We start from the raw sequence: 13,428 nt of genomic DNA on the forward strand, positions 1-13,428 counted from the left end.
CGTTCATCCTCCAATTTGCAAGTGGTCATTCCTTTTGCGTGCAATCCAAAGGCCCTACATTATCATGTTCCGAGAGTCGGGACAAAATTAGAGATATGCGTGGTTTGCTCATATCTGAGGTAATCGATATTTTCGGCTATATATTCCAAATTTTATTTGATGCATGATCTTGCAACATGCTTCATTCTAAAGGGTACGAGCCAAAAGGAAAAGGAAAGAATCAGTGCATCGTAAGCCCTAAAATTTATTCCGAAAGTGCAAGGAAGTCCTAAAACTTTCAAAAAGCGTAATCGAGTCTTAAAACTTAATCAATGGAAGGATTTGGTCGGACCAATTTGATAAGTTTCATGACTTAATTGCACTTTTGAAAGTTTTAGGAGTCGATTGTACTTTCGTGACAGGTTCTAAAATTTCCAATGCACTTATCCAAAAAACGAAAAATGGTTTGGGTGCTTGGGATTGATTGGATTTTTCTGACAAAAGCATTTGCCGACGCCAGTTGAAATTTTCAATCTTAATTACCTATGGATTTATATGTATATTTATATATCATGCGTGTAGTATCCCTCTATCTATAAATTTAAGCTTTTGAATCGAACATCCTAATATAGTTCAAAATCAAATTTTGTCAAAGTTTAGTTTGTGTGTGCAAAATTTATATGCTTCTTATATACACATGATTTTTCACTATCAATAACTTTACGTTTTCTAATTTTTAGCGACTTGAGACAGCCGACCAATGATGGGGGAAAAACAAAGCGAAAATGAAACAGAAGAAAAGAGAATGATACACCATTATCTATGCGTTAAAAGTGGACCAACTAATATTTTTCTTTCATTGCATGAAAATGATGGCTAGCGGGGTAAAGGGGTGAATTCTTGCACTGTTTTTTTTCCACGCACTCCGCTACTTTCTCTTTTATAATTTTTGCTTTTGTTATCGAATTATGCCCTTGGAGATAATGTGAAATGTGCATCTTGTATGATTTTTAGAGTGTGTTTGTTTCGCGGAAAATAAGTGATTTAGAAAGCATTTTCCGAAAAATGACTGCTTATATCGTTTAGAAAAATTAGTCGACGGAAAATGTTTTCATCATCGATAACAAATCTATGCCTAATTATTTTCGTGGGTGATGAAAAAAATTTCCATTCATTTATTTTTGTAAATGATTATTTTTCGAAAAATATTTTTCAGATCACTTATTTTTCGGGAAACGAACGGAACCTAAGAGATATATTTTCTGCCCATTTTTAAGTTACTTTTTTGTTTTTCAAGTGGGCAAACAAAAACCACTGGGGATTGCTCCAGTAGCCACCGTTCTCACTTGAGAAGGGAGAGGTGGGGAGTTCGATTCTCCATTTTCTCAAGGGGCTAGGGTGGGGACGCGTAGTTTGCGACTCCCACGCTCTGCATGAGGCAGGGCACAAGTCTGCACGTAAGCTGAGAGGTAGAGTAGGAGTAGCGGTAGGACTAATAAAAAAAAAAAAAGTGGGCAAACACAAAGTAGATTTCTTGTTCTTTCTTTTGCTACGATCTCATCGCATCCCCGAGCAAGTGTTGAAAAAAGGGGGAGAGGTGATGGCGTATGATTGTGTTTCGCCATGCATGCAGAGATGGCCATGGGAGAAAAGCTATGAAGGCCTTACCGACAACGTCTCTTTACCGCAACCATCACCATCCAAAGTGTAGCTTCAAATCATAACCTACTTTGGTTCAAACATTCATCACCAATTTACCACGGACTCCACGAGTTGCGACTACCATGTTTTTCCGGTTAAATAGGCCTTCACAGCTAGCAACTTTCGGTTTCGACTTTTTGATCTTATTTTCACTCCTGAAATTTAACTATTATCTGATATTGAATGTTCAGAACCTTTAAGGACATGCGCAGCGACATGTAAGGTCGCGCAAAAGCTCTAATCTGTATCTTTGCCATGGGAGTTGAGTACATTCTTTTCGCATAAGAAGTCGCCACAGACGGGCCCTCGGGCTAATCGTGTTGGGCGACCAATGAGAGCCGGATGGATCGCGCAACTCCGATTTTCACGAACCAAGTCTTTTCCAATTCTCTAGTGCCAACGTGTTCGAAACGGGAAGTGTTGGAATGGGATGGACCAATCTATTTCGACTGGCTTTTCACGAAGGGAAACGAGGGGAAAAAGAAGCGAGAGGCGGAAAGGGGGGAAGAGATAGGTGGGGGAGGCCCCTCAAAAGGAAGGGAATGAGGGCGACCCCTTCCGTGCATCGCACGTCTGCTGAACTATCATTGCAGTCGCACTGCACCGCACTGCACCGGATGGTCACTGCACTTCTGTCTCCATTTGCAGAGTGTGCTGCCATCTGTGCATGTTCATGATGCTCTCCCTCGCTCTCGCCCCCCCCTTCATGTGTTGACTTTTTCTGTAACTCGGATCCGCACTCGAGATATCACTCCACTGAGTACGGTACATGGTATGGAGTCGAACACAGGCCACTGCATATAATGATGATGTGTTCTGCGGGAGAACCTATACACCGGATCTAACTGTTCAGATTCCATTTATACTGCACCTCCCTTTGGTTCGGTTTTGAGGGAAAGTCTTTGAGGGAATGTAAAGGGTTTTCGAACCGTAAGTATTATTTGGTAGGGTGTATCTTAAAAGTAAAAACTACACCTTGTAAAGAACTTTTGCTGAAGGCCAAAATTGGAAGAAAAAAATGTCTATTTGCATTCCGAAAAGGCTACTTTCCAAAGTATTTCCAGACCTGTCTTGAGCTAAAGACCTTTTCAAATGCAATTACAATCCCCCAAAGTTGAGCAAAAAACGAACCAAACGCCATTTGCATTTAGCCAATGAACTTTAAAGCCCCAAAACTCATTCGGAATGCTAAACCAAATGGAGCTTACATGTACTAATGGATCACTGAAAATTTCTCAACCAATCGATTTTAGACCCGTGATTCGACCCAAAGCGGGAACCTCCTATCGGACGAGACGAATAAGGAGGACCGCACAGGAAATGAAACATGAGACGAGGTGCACGGGAATGTGGACCCAGAATCCGACGTCGCGCGTTAAGTCCGATCGAAAAATTTAAGCTATTGGCAAAGTAGAAAAATAAGATCAGGGACATGGTCCAGGGGAGATGCAACTTTCAATTGGACTCGGGGGACAAAGCTAAGCTCGAGCCGAGAACCCAGAATGTATTTGGTTCATTTGGCCCATTGATGTCAGCATTGGAGACAGTCACGGCCCAATAATTTTGATATATATATATATCAAAAGTATCCCTCGGTTGGTTTATATATAAGGGTTAAGTTTAGGATAAACAATATCGATTGAAGTTCGTGTTTAAAATAATGTATTTTAGATTAACACTATTGATGCGCTCAGGTCCAGGATAGGAATTGATTAGGAATGATGGGTTCTAGTAAGTACAGTAGCCTCCAGACTCTGATTAAGTAGAGAAATGAAGGAATTGATAGATAACTCGCCACGTTTCTCGCGGGACGGTGAAATATCTAACGAGACATCGATTATTTGAAAGCTATCGTGATTAGGGCTGAACATGATCCGAGTTGGACTGGTTCAGCACCTAACCCTGTGATCAACCCGCTCGGTGTTGGTCCCCAATTTTTGGGACCATGGACCGACCTTGTTGAGCTTGGGACCGAGGACTGGACTAATTCGGTCCGGTTCCAGGGTTAACTCGAGATCAACCGATTATTTTTGTTTCATTTTTTTGTATTCCTTGAAAGCACAAATATACTTTTTCAAATTTCATTTCCATCAACAATACGACATTGAACAACCAAACTATAAATACCGGCACGTATCAAACATAAATCTAATACAAGATAACAACAGAAATCTCCATTTGTTAAAAACATAAAAAATGAACACGTGAAATATTATTAATTCATAAGAAGTTTAAAATACGTAATATAAACGATGGATGCACTTTACCATACATGTTTTTTTGTCTTCTCATCTATGATTCTCGGAAATTTATCCCAAGCAATAGATTTATCTATTATTCGCTTCTTACAAAGAGGAGGATCATTAGTAGATATCTTGATTGACTCTTTTAAGTCTTCCTCACATCCATGGCCGAACGATTCTATCATCGGACTCATCTCGTAATATACCTCCACTTCAGTTGACATGTTATCTGAATTCATCAAGTTCGCCTAATACCAGAGTGTAATCAGTAATTGTCAAAGCTCTCACGTTTATCACCTAGGACACAAACGTGCAACAACCAAAATCACGTTTATTTAGTCAAATGAATGACAAATAGAGCAAAGTGAGGACATGATTTAACACCTACGAGGCAAGCAGCGAGGCGAGCAAACAAAGCGACGAGAGGAAGAGGGTTTCCCAGGCGAGCGGCGAGCAAACAAAGCGAGGCGATGAAGAGGGTTTTTATTTTTATTTTTGTCAAATCAGGATTGGGTTAAGTGGGTTTCTACTTTCTAATTTATAATTTTACCCGATAGAACTACATTAAAAATTACAGAGGCAGAGGCGATAGGATAGGATTTAGAGTAAACAAAAATATATAATATATTATATAGTATATACAGGGTTGGTCCAAGTTGAACCAACCCTAAAATCCCAATATCAAGGACCAATCTGTTCAGTGTAGGATCCAGGGATCTCAAGATCAAGGACCAGCTTATTCCCCCTAGAAACCAGAACAGGACGGATCAGATTGGGCCGGTGTAGGGTTGGTCTAGGGTCAACCATGGACCAATGCTCACCCCTAACCGTGAACAATTACATCCATCGGAATGTAAAATACTATTTGGCTATATTTTTCGACTGAGACTTGGCACGAGGTATTATTTAACATCACGAGATGATTGACTAAATGAAAATTGGAAGTGATGGTCTTGCGCCGCGTTCGAAACGGCGACGTATCGACGCGAAAATAAATACAAGACGAAACAAAAAAAGCCCACCACTCCAAGATCAAAACAAGAAGCAGCTCTCTCCTCTTCATAGTCCTCCGAGCGAAAAAATGGAGACTCGAAGAGAAGAAGAACACACCGCCGCCGCCACCGCCACCAACTGGAGCGAAGAGGTGGAGGACTTGGTGTCCGCCGGCGACGTCTCCGCGGCCGTCTCCTTCCTCGAGTCCCTCATCTCGAAGCTCGAATCGCGGCAAGCAGAGGAGCCGTCCTCCTCCAATCTCCAATTGGCCTCCGCCCTCGCCGAATTGGCCCGCCTCTACTCCTCCCAGGGCTTCTCTCTCAAGTCCGATCAGCTCCTCGCTCGATCCTCGCTCCTCAAGCAGCGCGGCCGCCGCGGCTCTCCCTCTCGGTACTCGTCGCCTCCCTCCTCCTCCTCCTCCTCCTCCTCTTGTTCCCGCCGCGACGTTGATTTCGTCCGCGGGAGCGATGCTCGTGGAAATCTCTGTTTCTCTTCGACGGTTACATCGAGCGCGCGGGTTTCTCGAGTCTGCGTGGTCCGTGCGCTGCTTGTGAGCGTTGTTTCTTGATCCTTTTGCCGATTTTCAGTGATGCAGAGATCGCGACAGAGGACTTGAAGGGCGATCGAGGTGCATCGCCGGGTGCTGCTCTGACCTGCATTGACTCCTCGGGATCTTCCGCTGGAGGTGCATTCTACGTTTTCCAGTCGGTTTTGTCGAAAGTCATTTCCGCCCGTGTGAATCAAGATAATGCCTGTTCTTCTGAGGTCTTTAAGTGATCGCTTGTCCAAGAATCTACTTAATTTGTTGGTTTGTTTTGATTTCTTTTTCCCCGAAGGGCGCGTTCAGCATCCGACGATCGTGCCTGATGATGAAACTTCAGAGGATGGTACGTTTTCTCAAGCTGATATTACTATTTCACCTATCACTTGGATTTATTCATCGCGATCGAATGTGGCGTCTTGAAGAGATTTCATCTTTCTTCGAGGCTAATAGCCTTTGTTTTGGGCAAGATTATGGGGGCAAAGGCGCGATTGTATGGAAGGAGTGCATTTCAAAATATGGGGCCTTTAGGTTTATAAGCAAGGTTTTTGAGGGATATAGTTATGGAATGAGATGGTTATGTTTTATTTCTTCGCGCGTAGATATGATTTTCTTACTGTTCTTTCACACGGCACCTTCACCTCAAAATACTTGTGGTGGTTTTGTAGGGGTTAATAACGCCACAATGCATTATCCACTGAGAATTGAATGGATAACCCCGTTCCAGCTATAAGTTTGTATGGTGTTAGATGATGGAGGGTTTAATAACAATTGAGCATGAGCAATGATATTTGAGGAACTTTTATACTTATATGAAGTCAAACTTTTAGTTCGGTTGATCAATAATGGAATTAAAGGGAAAGAAGATCGTGTAGAAAGGAACTTTTGTTAATATCTGGTTATTTAGGTGGTGATTGCAAGTTCATGATTCACAATGATCGAGAATGATGTTTTCCCCTGCAAGATTGTTACTTTTTTGCCAAGATAATAGCCAATATCAGCTGTTGTGTGCTTTTTCTAAGTTATATTCGCATGCTTTTAAAATGCTTAAGCGTCGCGCATATGAAAATGGCAGATTGGGAAGCTATGGCAGATCGTTCTCCCAATGAGTTACTCCCTGCAGAATGCTTAACTGAAGTATCAAAGCTTTCTCTGGAAGATGGCAAAAATACTAAAGCCCCTAAAAGGCGTGGAAGGGGCACTTTTACTTATAAGAAACATGAATTATATAGTGATCGGGTATCAGATGATTTGACCATCGATGAAGTGGATGATGAAGGTCAATCTTCTCATTTAGAAGAAAAGCCCATATTGAGACCCTGTAAGTCATAGTCGCCCATTCAGCTGAAGCTGTGTAATGTTAGTTTCTTCTCTTTGTTAGAGCATGTTATGACACTTGTCTCAATTGTGATTATGAGTTTGCTTTTCTAAGGTGAAAATGTAAATTGATTGGATTCTCCTACTGGATAATTACATCTTCCATCTGCGCATATTAGGAATTGTCGTGCGAGCATTTTGTAGTGCATCCTTGTTGGGAAACATGCTTGATATATGGAGAGCTATTGCCAAGACCTGGATTGTTTAAGATTGTTGTAGGACATAAGCTACTATCAATTTCTCATACTTTTCCTTTAATGAATTCGGAGTTTGATGGGCTTAAGGGAATAAAAATCTCTGTGCAGCTAGATATGGCACTAGTCATGTTCTTGTCCTCGCTGGGTTTCCTCCAAGCACTAGAACAACAGAGCTAGAGAAGCTTCTCGAGGACTTCAGAAATCGAGGAGTAGTGATTCGGTGGGTCGATGATACTACTGCCATTGCAGTATTTCAAACGCCAGCAATTGGTAACTACGTTTTGCTATCTTCTTAATTCTGTTCTCAGTGTTAGATAGCATGATATGTTGACATCATGTTTGAATGTGATAATCTCGGATACTTGCGGTGGGGAGTCCCAATTTATTGCAAGCTCCACAAGACCGCCATATCCATTTTCCTTTAGTTTGTCTTCTTTTTTTTATACAAACTTGTCTAAAAAATCATAATCTCAGTTTGTTAATGATTAAAAGATTTTTTTTTGGTCAAAGATTTAAAGATTTGATTCCTTCTAATCTTCTTTGAAATGCCAATCACCTAATGCAGCACTCGAGGCTCTTGGCAGTATTCAATTTCCATTCACCGTACGAATACTGGAGGAGGAGGATTCTCTCTTGAGCTCAATTCCAGTAACAGGTAATTTACTCTTCTTATCCCCGCTTCTTTTAAGAAGTTCCATTCTAAAGTTGGAGGGTAATATGCTTTACATGCTTGGAAGAACCGAGGGTTATTCTGTTTGCTGTGACGTCTCTGATACAAAATCAGTGACTGACGACCGGTGACAGGCTCGTTCATCAAATCACTTCACCGAATTTTTAATCGGACGCCAAATGGCATGTTTTATACTGTTTCCGAGGAGTGTGATATGTTGTAAAGTAAATTTTCCTCGCAACAATCTTTTTATTTGTCTCGTGTTTCAGACTTGGAACCTCCAAAGCCAAGGCCACAAACATCCGCCCGAACTGCTCAGAGGCTCATTGCTCAGGGCATGGGGCTGAAGTTGCCTTCCTCGTCCTTTGGTTCCAGAGAATTGAGGAAACAGGAAGAAGCCAGAAAGGACCGCATTGTGAGGAGGCATAAACTGAGAGATGATGCTTGGGGTGAAGACTGAAAATTGAGGTTTCATGTAATCAACGAGTCTTGAAAAGGCGTGAAAACACACATTTTTACTTGCATCGTATAGCACTCTTTTGAATGGATCCTACATTTGGCACATCAAGGGTTTGCCCAGCTGAATCAGAAGGCATTTTCACCACTCGTGAAATTTAATCTGCCCATCTCTTTATTTTCATTTATCCTGTTCCATTTCTGCGGTTTTAGGCTCGGACCAAGATCGCCGATTACCATGTTGGCTCCATTGGTAGGAACTCAAACCTCATTATTCATCATGACGTAGCTGAGCTTGAAATGCAGAATGGTAGAAAAGGAGAGAATGCAATGTGAAGCCTAAATAGCCGCCAATGCTTTCTCCAGGGTTTGTATTTCAACATCGTATATAACTTTTAAGATTTACCCGAGAGTCCAAACAAAAATTCAATGAACCAAAATTTTTGCTTGCGTACTGCCAGAACTCGACTGGATCGCAGTCAGCGCTCTGATCCAAGACAAAAATATAACATGAGCATGGCTCCATATGACTCAATTTTGGTATACCACAGGCGGACAATTGCTGCGGTCGGCCTATGGTGTAATGATCATAGTAATTCTTCTCTGCAGGGACCAAGGAAGATAAAATTCCGCTCGACAGGAGGACCACCAGAGACCTTGCACGATGCTGTCAATCAAGACCAATGCATGCCTTAGATACAAGATTCTTCCATATTGTCATCAAGAAACCTTCCTAGACAAGTTCTTCATTCCACATCCAACACATTTAAGTATAACTGTCTCCGTTGAAGGATCTGGCTTGATAACAAATTTGACCCCCAGAAAATCTCTGATGTTCCTGAGAGTTTCTATTCCATACGGTGAAAGCTTGCCAACACGAACCTTCGAAACATCTTGCGGGCTCAATGCACACAAAAGAAACAATAGACCCTGAAAAGGAGGGAAAATATATTAAAAATGATCAACGCATCATAAGGGCTGAAAGCATATATAGCATCTTCATCATGAGGCATTGTCACCATTGCCACATGTTCAATTTCACAACTGAACATACGATTTATCTGGTAAAGAACCCACACCTTGGCCATAGCAATCAATCAAAGCTAAAAGAATCTCATGTAAAAACCTCCATAAAAAATAAGTGGAATGAAGCTGAGGAAGCCAGCTGCTGCAGCTCACAAATTTGCTTATACAGGACAATTAAAGTATAAAATAGGAATTCCAAACTCACAAAATCTTAAAGTCTCTGTTAGAAAATGAAAGGATCCATCCGATGGATTTGTATGAAAACATCTAAAAACCTGGTCTACAAGATGATCACTTAGAAAAGTACTTGCGAGTTGCATCTAATTAGGTGATTCTTTGTGCAAAGAGTAACTAATGAAATGGAGTCAGTAAAGATTCTTAGAGACTTGGTGCACCAGAAATGGGCATAGAACTGAAAATTAGGGTAGGGCCAAGATAAAGTATTCTAATTTTTAGAGAAACTCAGTTTCACCGGTACCACATACATCAGCACGGATTAATTCTTAGGCAGTATGAACTTGATGTCCGCTGGTTGTGTTTTCAGGGGTAATGGGAAATGAAGCCTAATGTAATCGCTGAAAATAAACTCGTTCATTTCTTTCAGATTATATTGTGTCTTCTTCAAGAAAGTAACTTATTGCCTGTGATGGCCAATGATTAGCTCATACATCGAAGATGCGTTCCTTTCAAATCCAGGGATTTTTTTTGCTTTTTTCACCCAAAAGAAGGAGCTTATTTGTTAGTGAAAATCTCAGGATGTGAATATAGAGTCCAAAGGTTCTTTGTGTGTGGGTGCACGCTCGCGCGCGCGTTTGTGTGTGTTGGGGGAGAGGAGGGGGGGGGGGTGATGGGCGTTTGGAAACTCATCAAAACTCATGAACACACTTAACAGGCAAGAATGTAAAAAATGATTAATGGAACCAGTTAAAGTTGTCAACATCTGAGTTTCGATGCTGTTTTCATCCCCGTCAGGACAGATGCCTACCACCTCTCCTTTAACCAACACACATAAATTTGCCTAAAACACAACACAGCAGGGGATGAAACAGAAGGGGCACAGTAGGTAAAGGAAGAGTACACAAGCAAAAAGGCATATTCTTCACTGCAGCATAATTTCTGATATCTCCAATTTAATTAAAGTTAGCCCCTCATCTTACAAAAAGAAGAAAATACAATTACTGCAATCGTAGAATGACAAGTAAACTGAGCCTTGAAACTACTTTTCTACTGTATTATATTCCAGAAAACAAATGGTAAACAAGTAAAGTGAGCAGAGAAAACACACCTGATGTGTTGAATCCACCACTCCACCTTGCTCAATTTCACTGAGTAGAACAGAGGCAGTTTGCTCACCAACATCCTCTGGAGGCGTTAACTCCTTTTTCTCCTCCCCTTCAATTTCATTCCCTTCTTCTAGTCCGTAAGATACCGTAGTATCACAAGATATGCAGCAACCAGAAGTAGTTTCCGCGACCAATGAAATTCCATAACCAGGAGATCTGCCACGAGATCACTTCTCTATATCAGAGCACACTAGAAATAACAATACAGACGAGAAAAATACGGACCATCAAGTGGCACTTCCAAATTGCATGAGTAGAAAACTATGGCTCTGTATAATTCAAAATAAAAATAGAAGACATACTTCCCAGCCTGTGGGCCAGCTCTGTGATCAGTAAAGATGTGAACATCTGGAAGTAGACGATTGAATATTCCACGAGCTGCATGTATCATGTTATTCTCAAATTGTGCAGAAACACGTGTAGAGAAAGTGATCCCTCTAATCCTCTTGACCATTCCTTCATCGATCCATGTGACTGCCTGTTAATCAAAGAACTTTAGAAATAAGATGTGCAAAATATTTTGTTATATAAAATGCACAATTAGTAGATGAAGGTACTCACTGCTAGACTCTGGACACTGGGAACTGACAAGACAATTTCTCCACCACCATGAGGAGGCACTCCACGGCTCTCTATCTTTAATTCCAAACCATCAGCAGGAACTCCAAAACGCTTTAGGATTGGTAAGGTAGTGGAGCGAAATGTATCGACACATGGGTCCTTAGAGTCATTCGTGATTCCTGTCACAGCAACAGATACAAATGCTTAAACCTTCCTAAAAGTATTGAAAAAGTATGCAAAATCGTAAATCCACGACATCCATTGAGTTCTGTCGTAACACATCGGAAGTGCAGCCTCTTCAAAAGTTTGGTGAAATATGTACCTTTGAGCCTTATGCGGAGAGGTTTTTTCGCGAACAAGCCGAGTACAATCAAAGGCTCCAAGAAATAACCAATAGAACGGCTGACACCACAATCATGAACAAGATGCTTCCCGCCCATTATGATACCGGGCTTATACTTAAGTTTCGTTCCTGCAACAAGAAATGGAGCATGTTATAAACTAGAACAAACACAATTCAGGTTACTCCTAGAGATGATTGGACTAGTTATTAACGACAGTTGCAACTTCTTGAGGACCCTCTCAGAGGGTGGGCCTTCATCCAACTGATTGAAAAATTCTAAGAAGGCAACGATCCTTCATGCCTGGATATCCCTAATGTACATGACAAAGAACAATATCATTGACTATGAGTCTAGCACATTCCCTCCATCAGTTAACCATGAAAGCTGATGAGGTGATAAAATTGAGACGGCATGTCAAACTCGAGACAAATGCTAGTACTGCAATTCGGCAATTTTTAAAAATCTAAACTAGTAACTAGTTTCTTAAAAAAGATGCTTCTCATAAGCTACCTCTTAGAACTGAACACAATCAAAATAAGGCCTTCATCACCGAAACCTCCTCAAAGCAAACTCACGGAGCCAACCAACCTAAACCCCATATAGAAAAGCTCACTGCCAACGCTTCAACGAGCCCAATCAATCAGCATTCCCTTTCACCTAAAACTAATCGCCCGTCTCACAACCGAGGCGAGGCGACGCGACGCGTGGCTCAATTTCCATTCCCGGCAATATTCTCCGGCAACAATTGCGACCTCCTGGCACGACATCCTTCGCCTACCAGGCTTACACAGCTTCTAAAGCCGGAACGGGCAAAAAAAGACTAAGGGTAAACAGAACGCGCGCGGTGAAGGGCGGGTGTACGGACGGAAGACGTACCGGTCTCGTTGATCTCGACGACGCAGTCGTCGCAGACCTTCTCGAGGAGGCGGAGGAGGGAGACCTCGTGGGGGCGGAGGCCGGGCCACGTGTGGTCGGAGCGGATGTCCTCCACGATGACGGCGGTGGAGGCAAGGGTGGACAGGAGCAGCCTCTGCCTCAGGTTCTGGCTCCCTTTCACCCTCTTGTACGTCGTCTTCCCCATCGATACCTTCCTCTTCTTCTTCTTCCTCCTCCTCCTCTTCTTCTTCTTCTTCTTCGAGTTCAGCGTTCGGGGTTTTGCAGACTGCATTTTCAGCTTTAAAACCCTACGAAACTGGAGATGGGCCGAGCCCAAAGGTGACCCAACCGGGATTTTTGGGCCTTGGTCCTCAAATGGAAGGCCCATGATATTCACTTCTTTTATCATGTTAAAAAATAAAGGGGACGATTTTCGCTTACCAATTTCGCACAAAATTCCTAAAATACCCTTCTTCAAATTATTTTCCTTTTGGGAAAATGACACAAACAATCCCTGAACTTTAACTCAATATGCAATTTGGTCTCTGAACTTTTAATTTTTTCAATGTAGTCCATAAACTTTAACCCAATGTTCAATGTGGTTCCTGGACTTTCAATTTGTTCAATATGGTCCTTGAATTTTTTATACATGTTCAATATAGTTCCTGAACTTTATAAAAATGTTCAATGTAGTCCTTTCATTAATTCAAGTTCATGGACTATATTATATATTTTCATATAGTTCAGGGACTAAATTGAACATGTATCAAAAGTTCAATGACCATATTGAATAAATTGAAAGTTCACGGACCACATTGAATATTGGGCTAAAGTTCAGAGATTACATTGAATAAATTAAAAGTTCAGGGACCAACTTGTACATTAAATCAAAGTTCATGGACTGTTTGTGTCATTATCCCTTTTCCTTTTATTGCTAGTGTGATGCTTCAAGGTCTTTTTTGTCTTTTTACTGGTGAAGGTTATTTGGATATTATTTTCACTTGCGCGCTCTTTGTCTCTCCAAAACGTAATGTGCGCTCGAGTTGATTCGACTTATCACATGCGAGCAAGATAGGAATAAAAATGTTAATTGATTGGACAAACTCCCTTAGAATGCATTG

At 41.5% G+C, this 13,428-nt stretch overlaps 2 protein-coding genes across 2 annotated transcripts; one reads left to right on the forward strand and one right to left on the reverse strand.

Moving 5' to 3' along the window:
- Window positions 1-4,960: 4,960 nt before the first annotated feature.
- LOC115679133 (uncharacterized) lies at window positions 4,961-8,321 on the forward strand. The gene is made up of 7 exons (XM_030602712.2): window positions 4,961-5,306; window positions 5,504-5,601; window positions 5,753-5,803; window positions 6,533-6,778; window positions 7,140-7,301; window positions 7,597-7,686; window positions 7,971-8,321. The coding sequence occupies exons 1-7, from the start codon at window positions 5,005-5,007 to the stop codon at window positions 8,159-8,161; spliced, it is 1,140 nt and encodes a 379-aa protein (XP_030458572.1). The 5' UTR covers window positions 4,961-5,004; the 3' UTR covers window positions 8,162-8,321.
- A 144-nt stretch (window positions 8,322-8,465) lies between these two features.
- LOC115679134 (probable RNA 3'-terminal phosphate cyclase-like protein) lies at window positions 8,466-12,574 on the reverse strand. The gene is made up of 6 exons (XM_030602714.2): window positions 12,308-12,574; window positions 11,410-11,559; window positions 11,088-11,266; window positions 10,829-11,004; window positions 10,469-10,682; window positions 8,466-9,087 (listed from the first exon to the last, which is right to left on the reverse strand). Exons 1-6 carry the CDS (start codon window positions 12,510-12,512, stop codon window positions 8,878-8,880), a joined length of 1,134 nt encoding a protein of 377 aa, XP_030458574.1. The 5' UTR covers window positions 12,513-12,574; the 3' UTR covers window positions 8,466-8,877.
- Window positions 12,575-13,428: the final 854 nt, after the last annotated feature.

Source organism: Syzygium oleosum, unplaced genomic scaffold (genome assembly GCF_021117445.2).
Source record: "Syzygium oleosum isolate NSW1041296 unplaced genomic scaffold, Sole_v2.1 Sole_v2.03, whole genome shotgun sequence".
Lineage (NCBI taxonomy): Eukaryota > Viridiplantae > Streptophyta > Magnoliopsida > Myrtales > Myrtaceae > Syzygium > Syzygium oleosum.

Excerpts from the sequence above, each read along its gene's own strand:
- LOC115679133 (XM_030602712.2), top strand. The coding sequence starts at position 5,005 with ATGGAGACTCGAAGAGAAGAAGAACACACCGCCGCCGCCACCGCCACC. Across the intron at positions 6,779-7,139 it reads AAAGCCCATATTGAGACCCT|CTAGATATGGCACTAGTCAT; the intron begins GTAAGTCATAGT and ends ATCTCTGTGCAG. Across the intron at positions 7,687-7,970 it reads GAGCTCAATTCCAGTAACAG|ACTTGGAACCTCCAAAGCCA; the intron begins GTAATTTACTCT and ends CTCGTGTTTCAG.
- LOC115679134 (XM_030602714.2), bottom strand. The coding sequence starts at position 12,512 with ATGGGGAAGACGACGTACAAGAGGGTGAAAGGGAGCCAGAACCTGAGG. Across the intron at positions 10,683-10,828 it reads GCTGGCCCACAGGCTGGGAA|ATCTCCTGGTTATGGAATTT; the intron begins GTATGTCTTCTA and ends ATCTCGTGGCAG. Across the intron at positions 9,088-10,468 it reads TGGTGGATTCAACACATCAG|GGTCTATTGTTTCTTTTGTG; the intron begins GTGTGTTTTCTC and ends CCTCCTTTTCAG.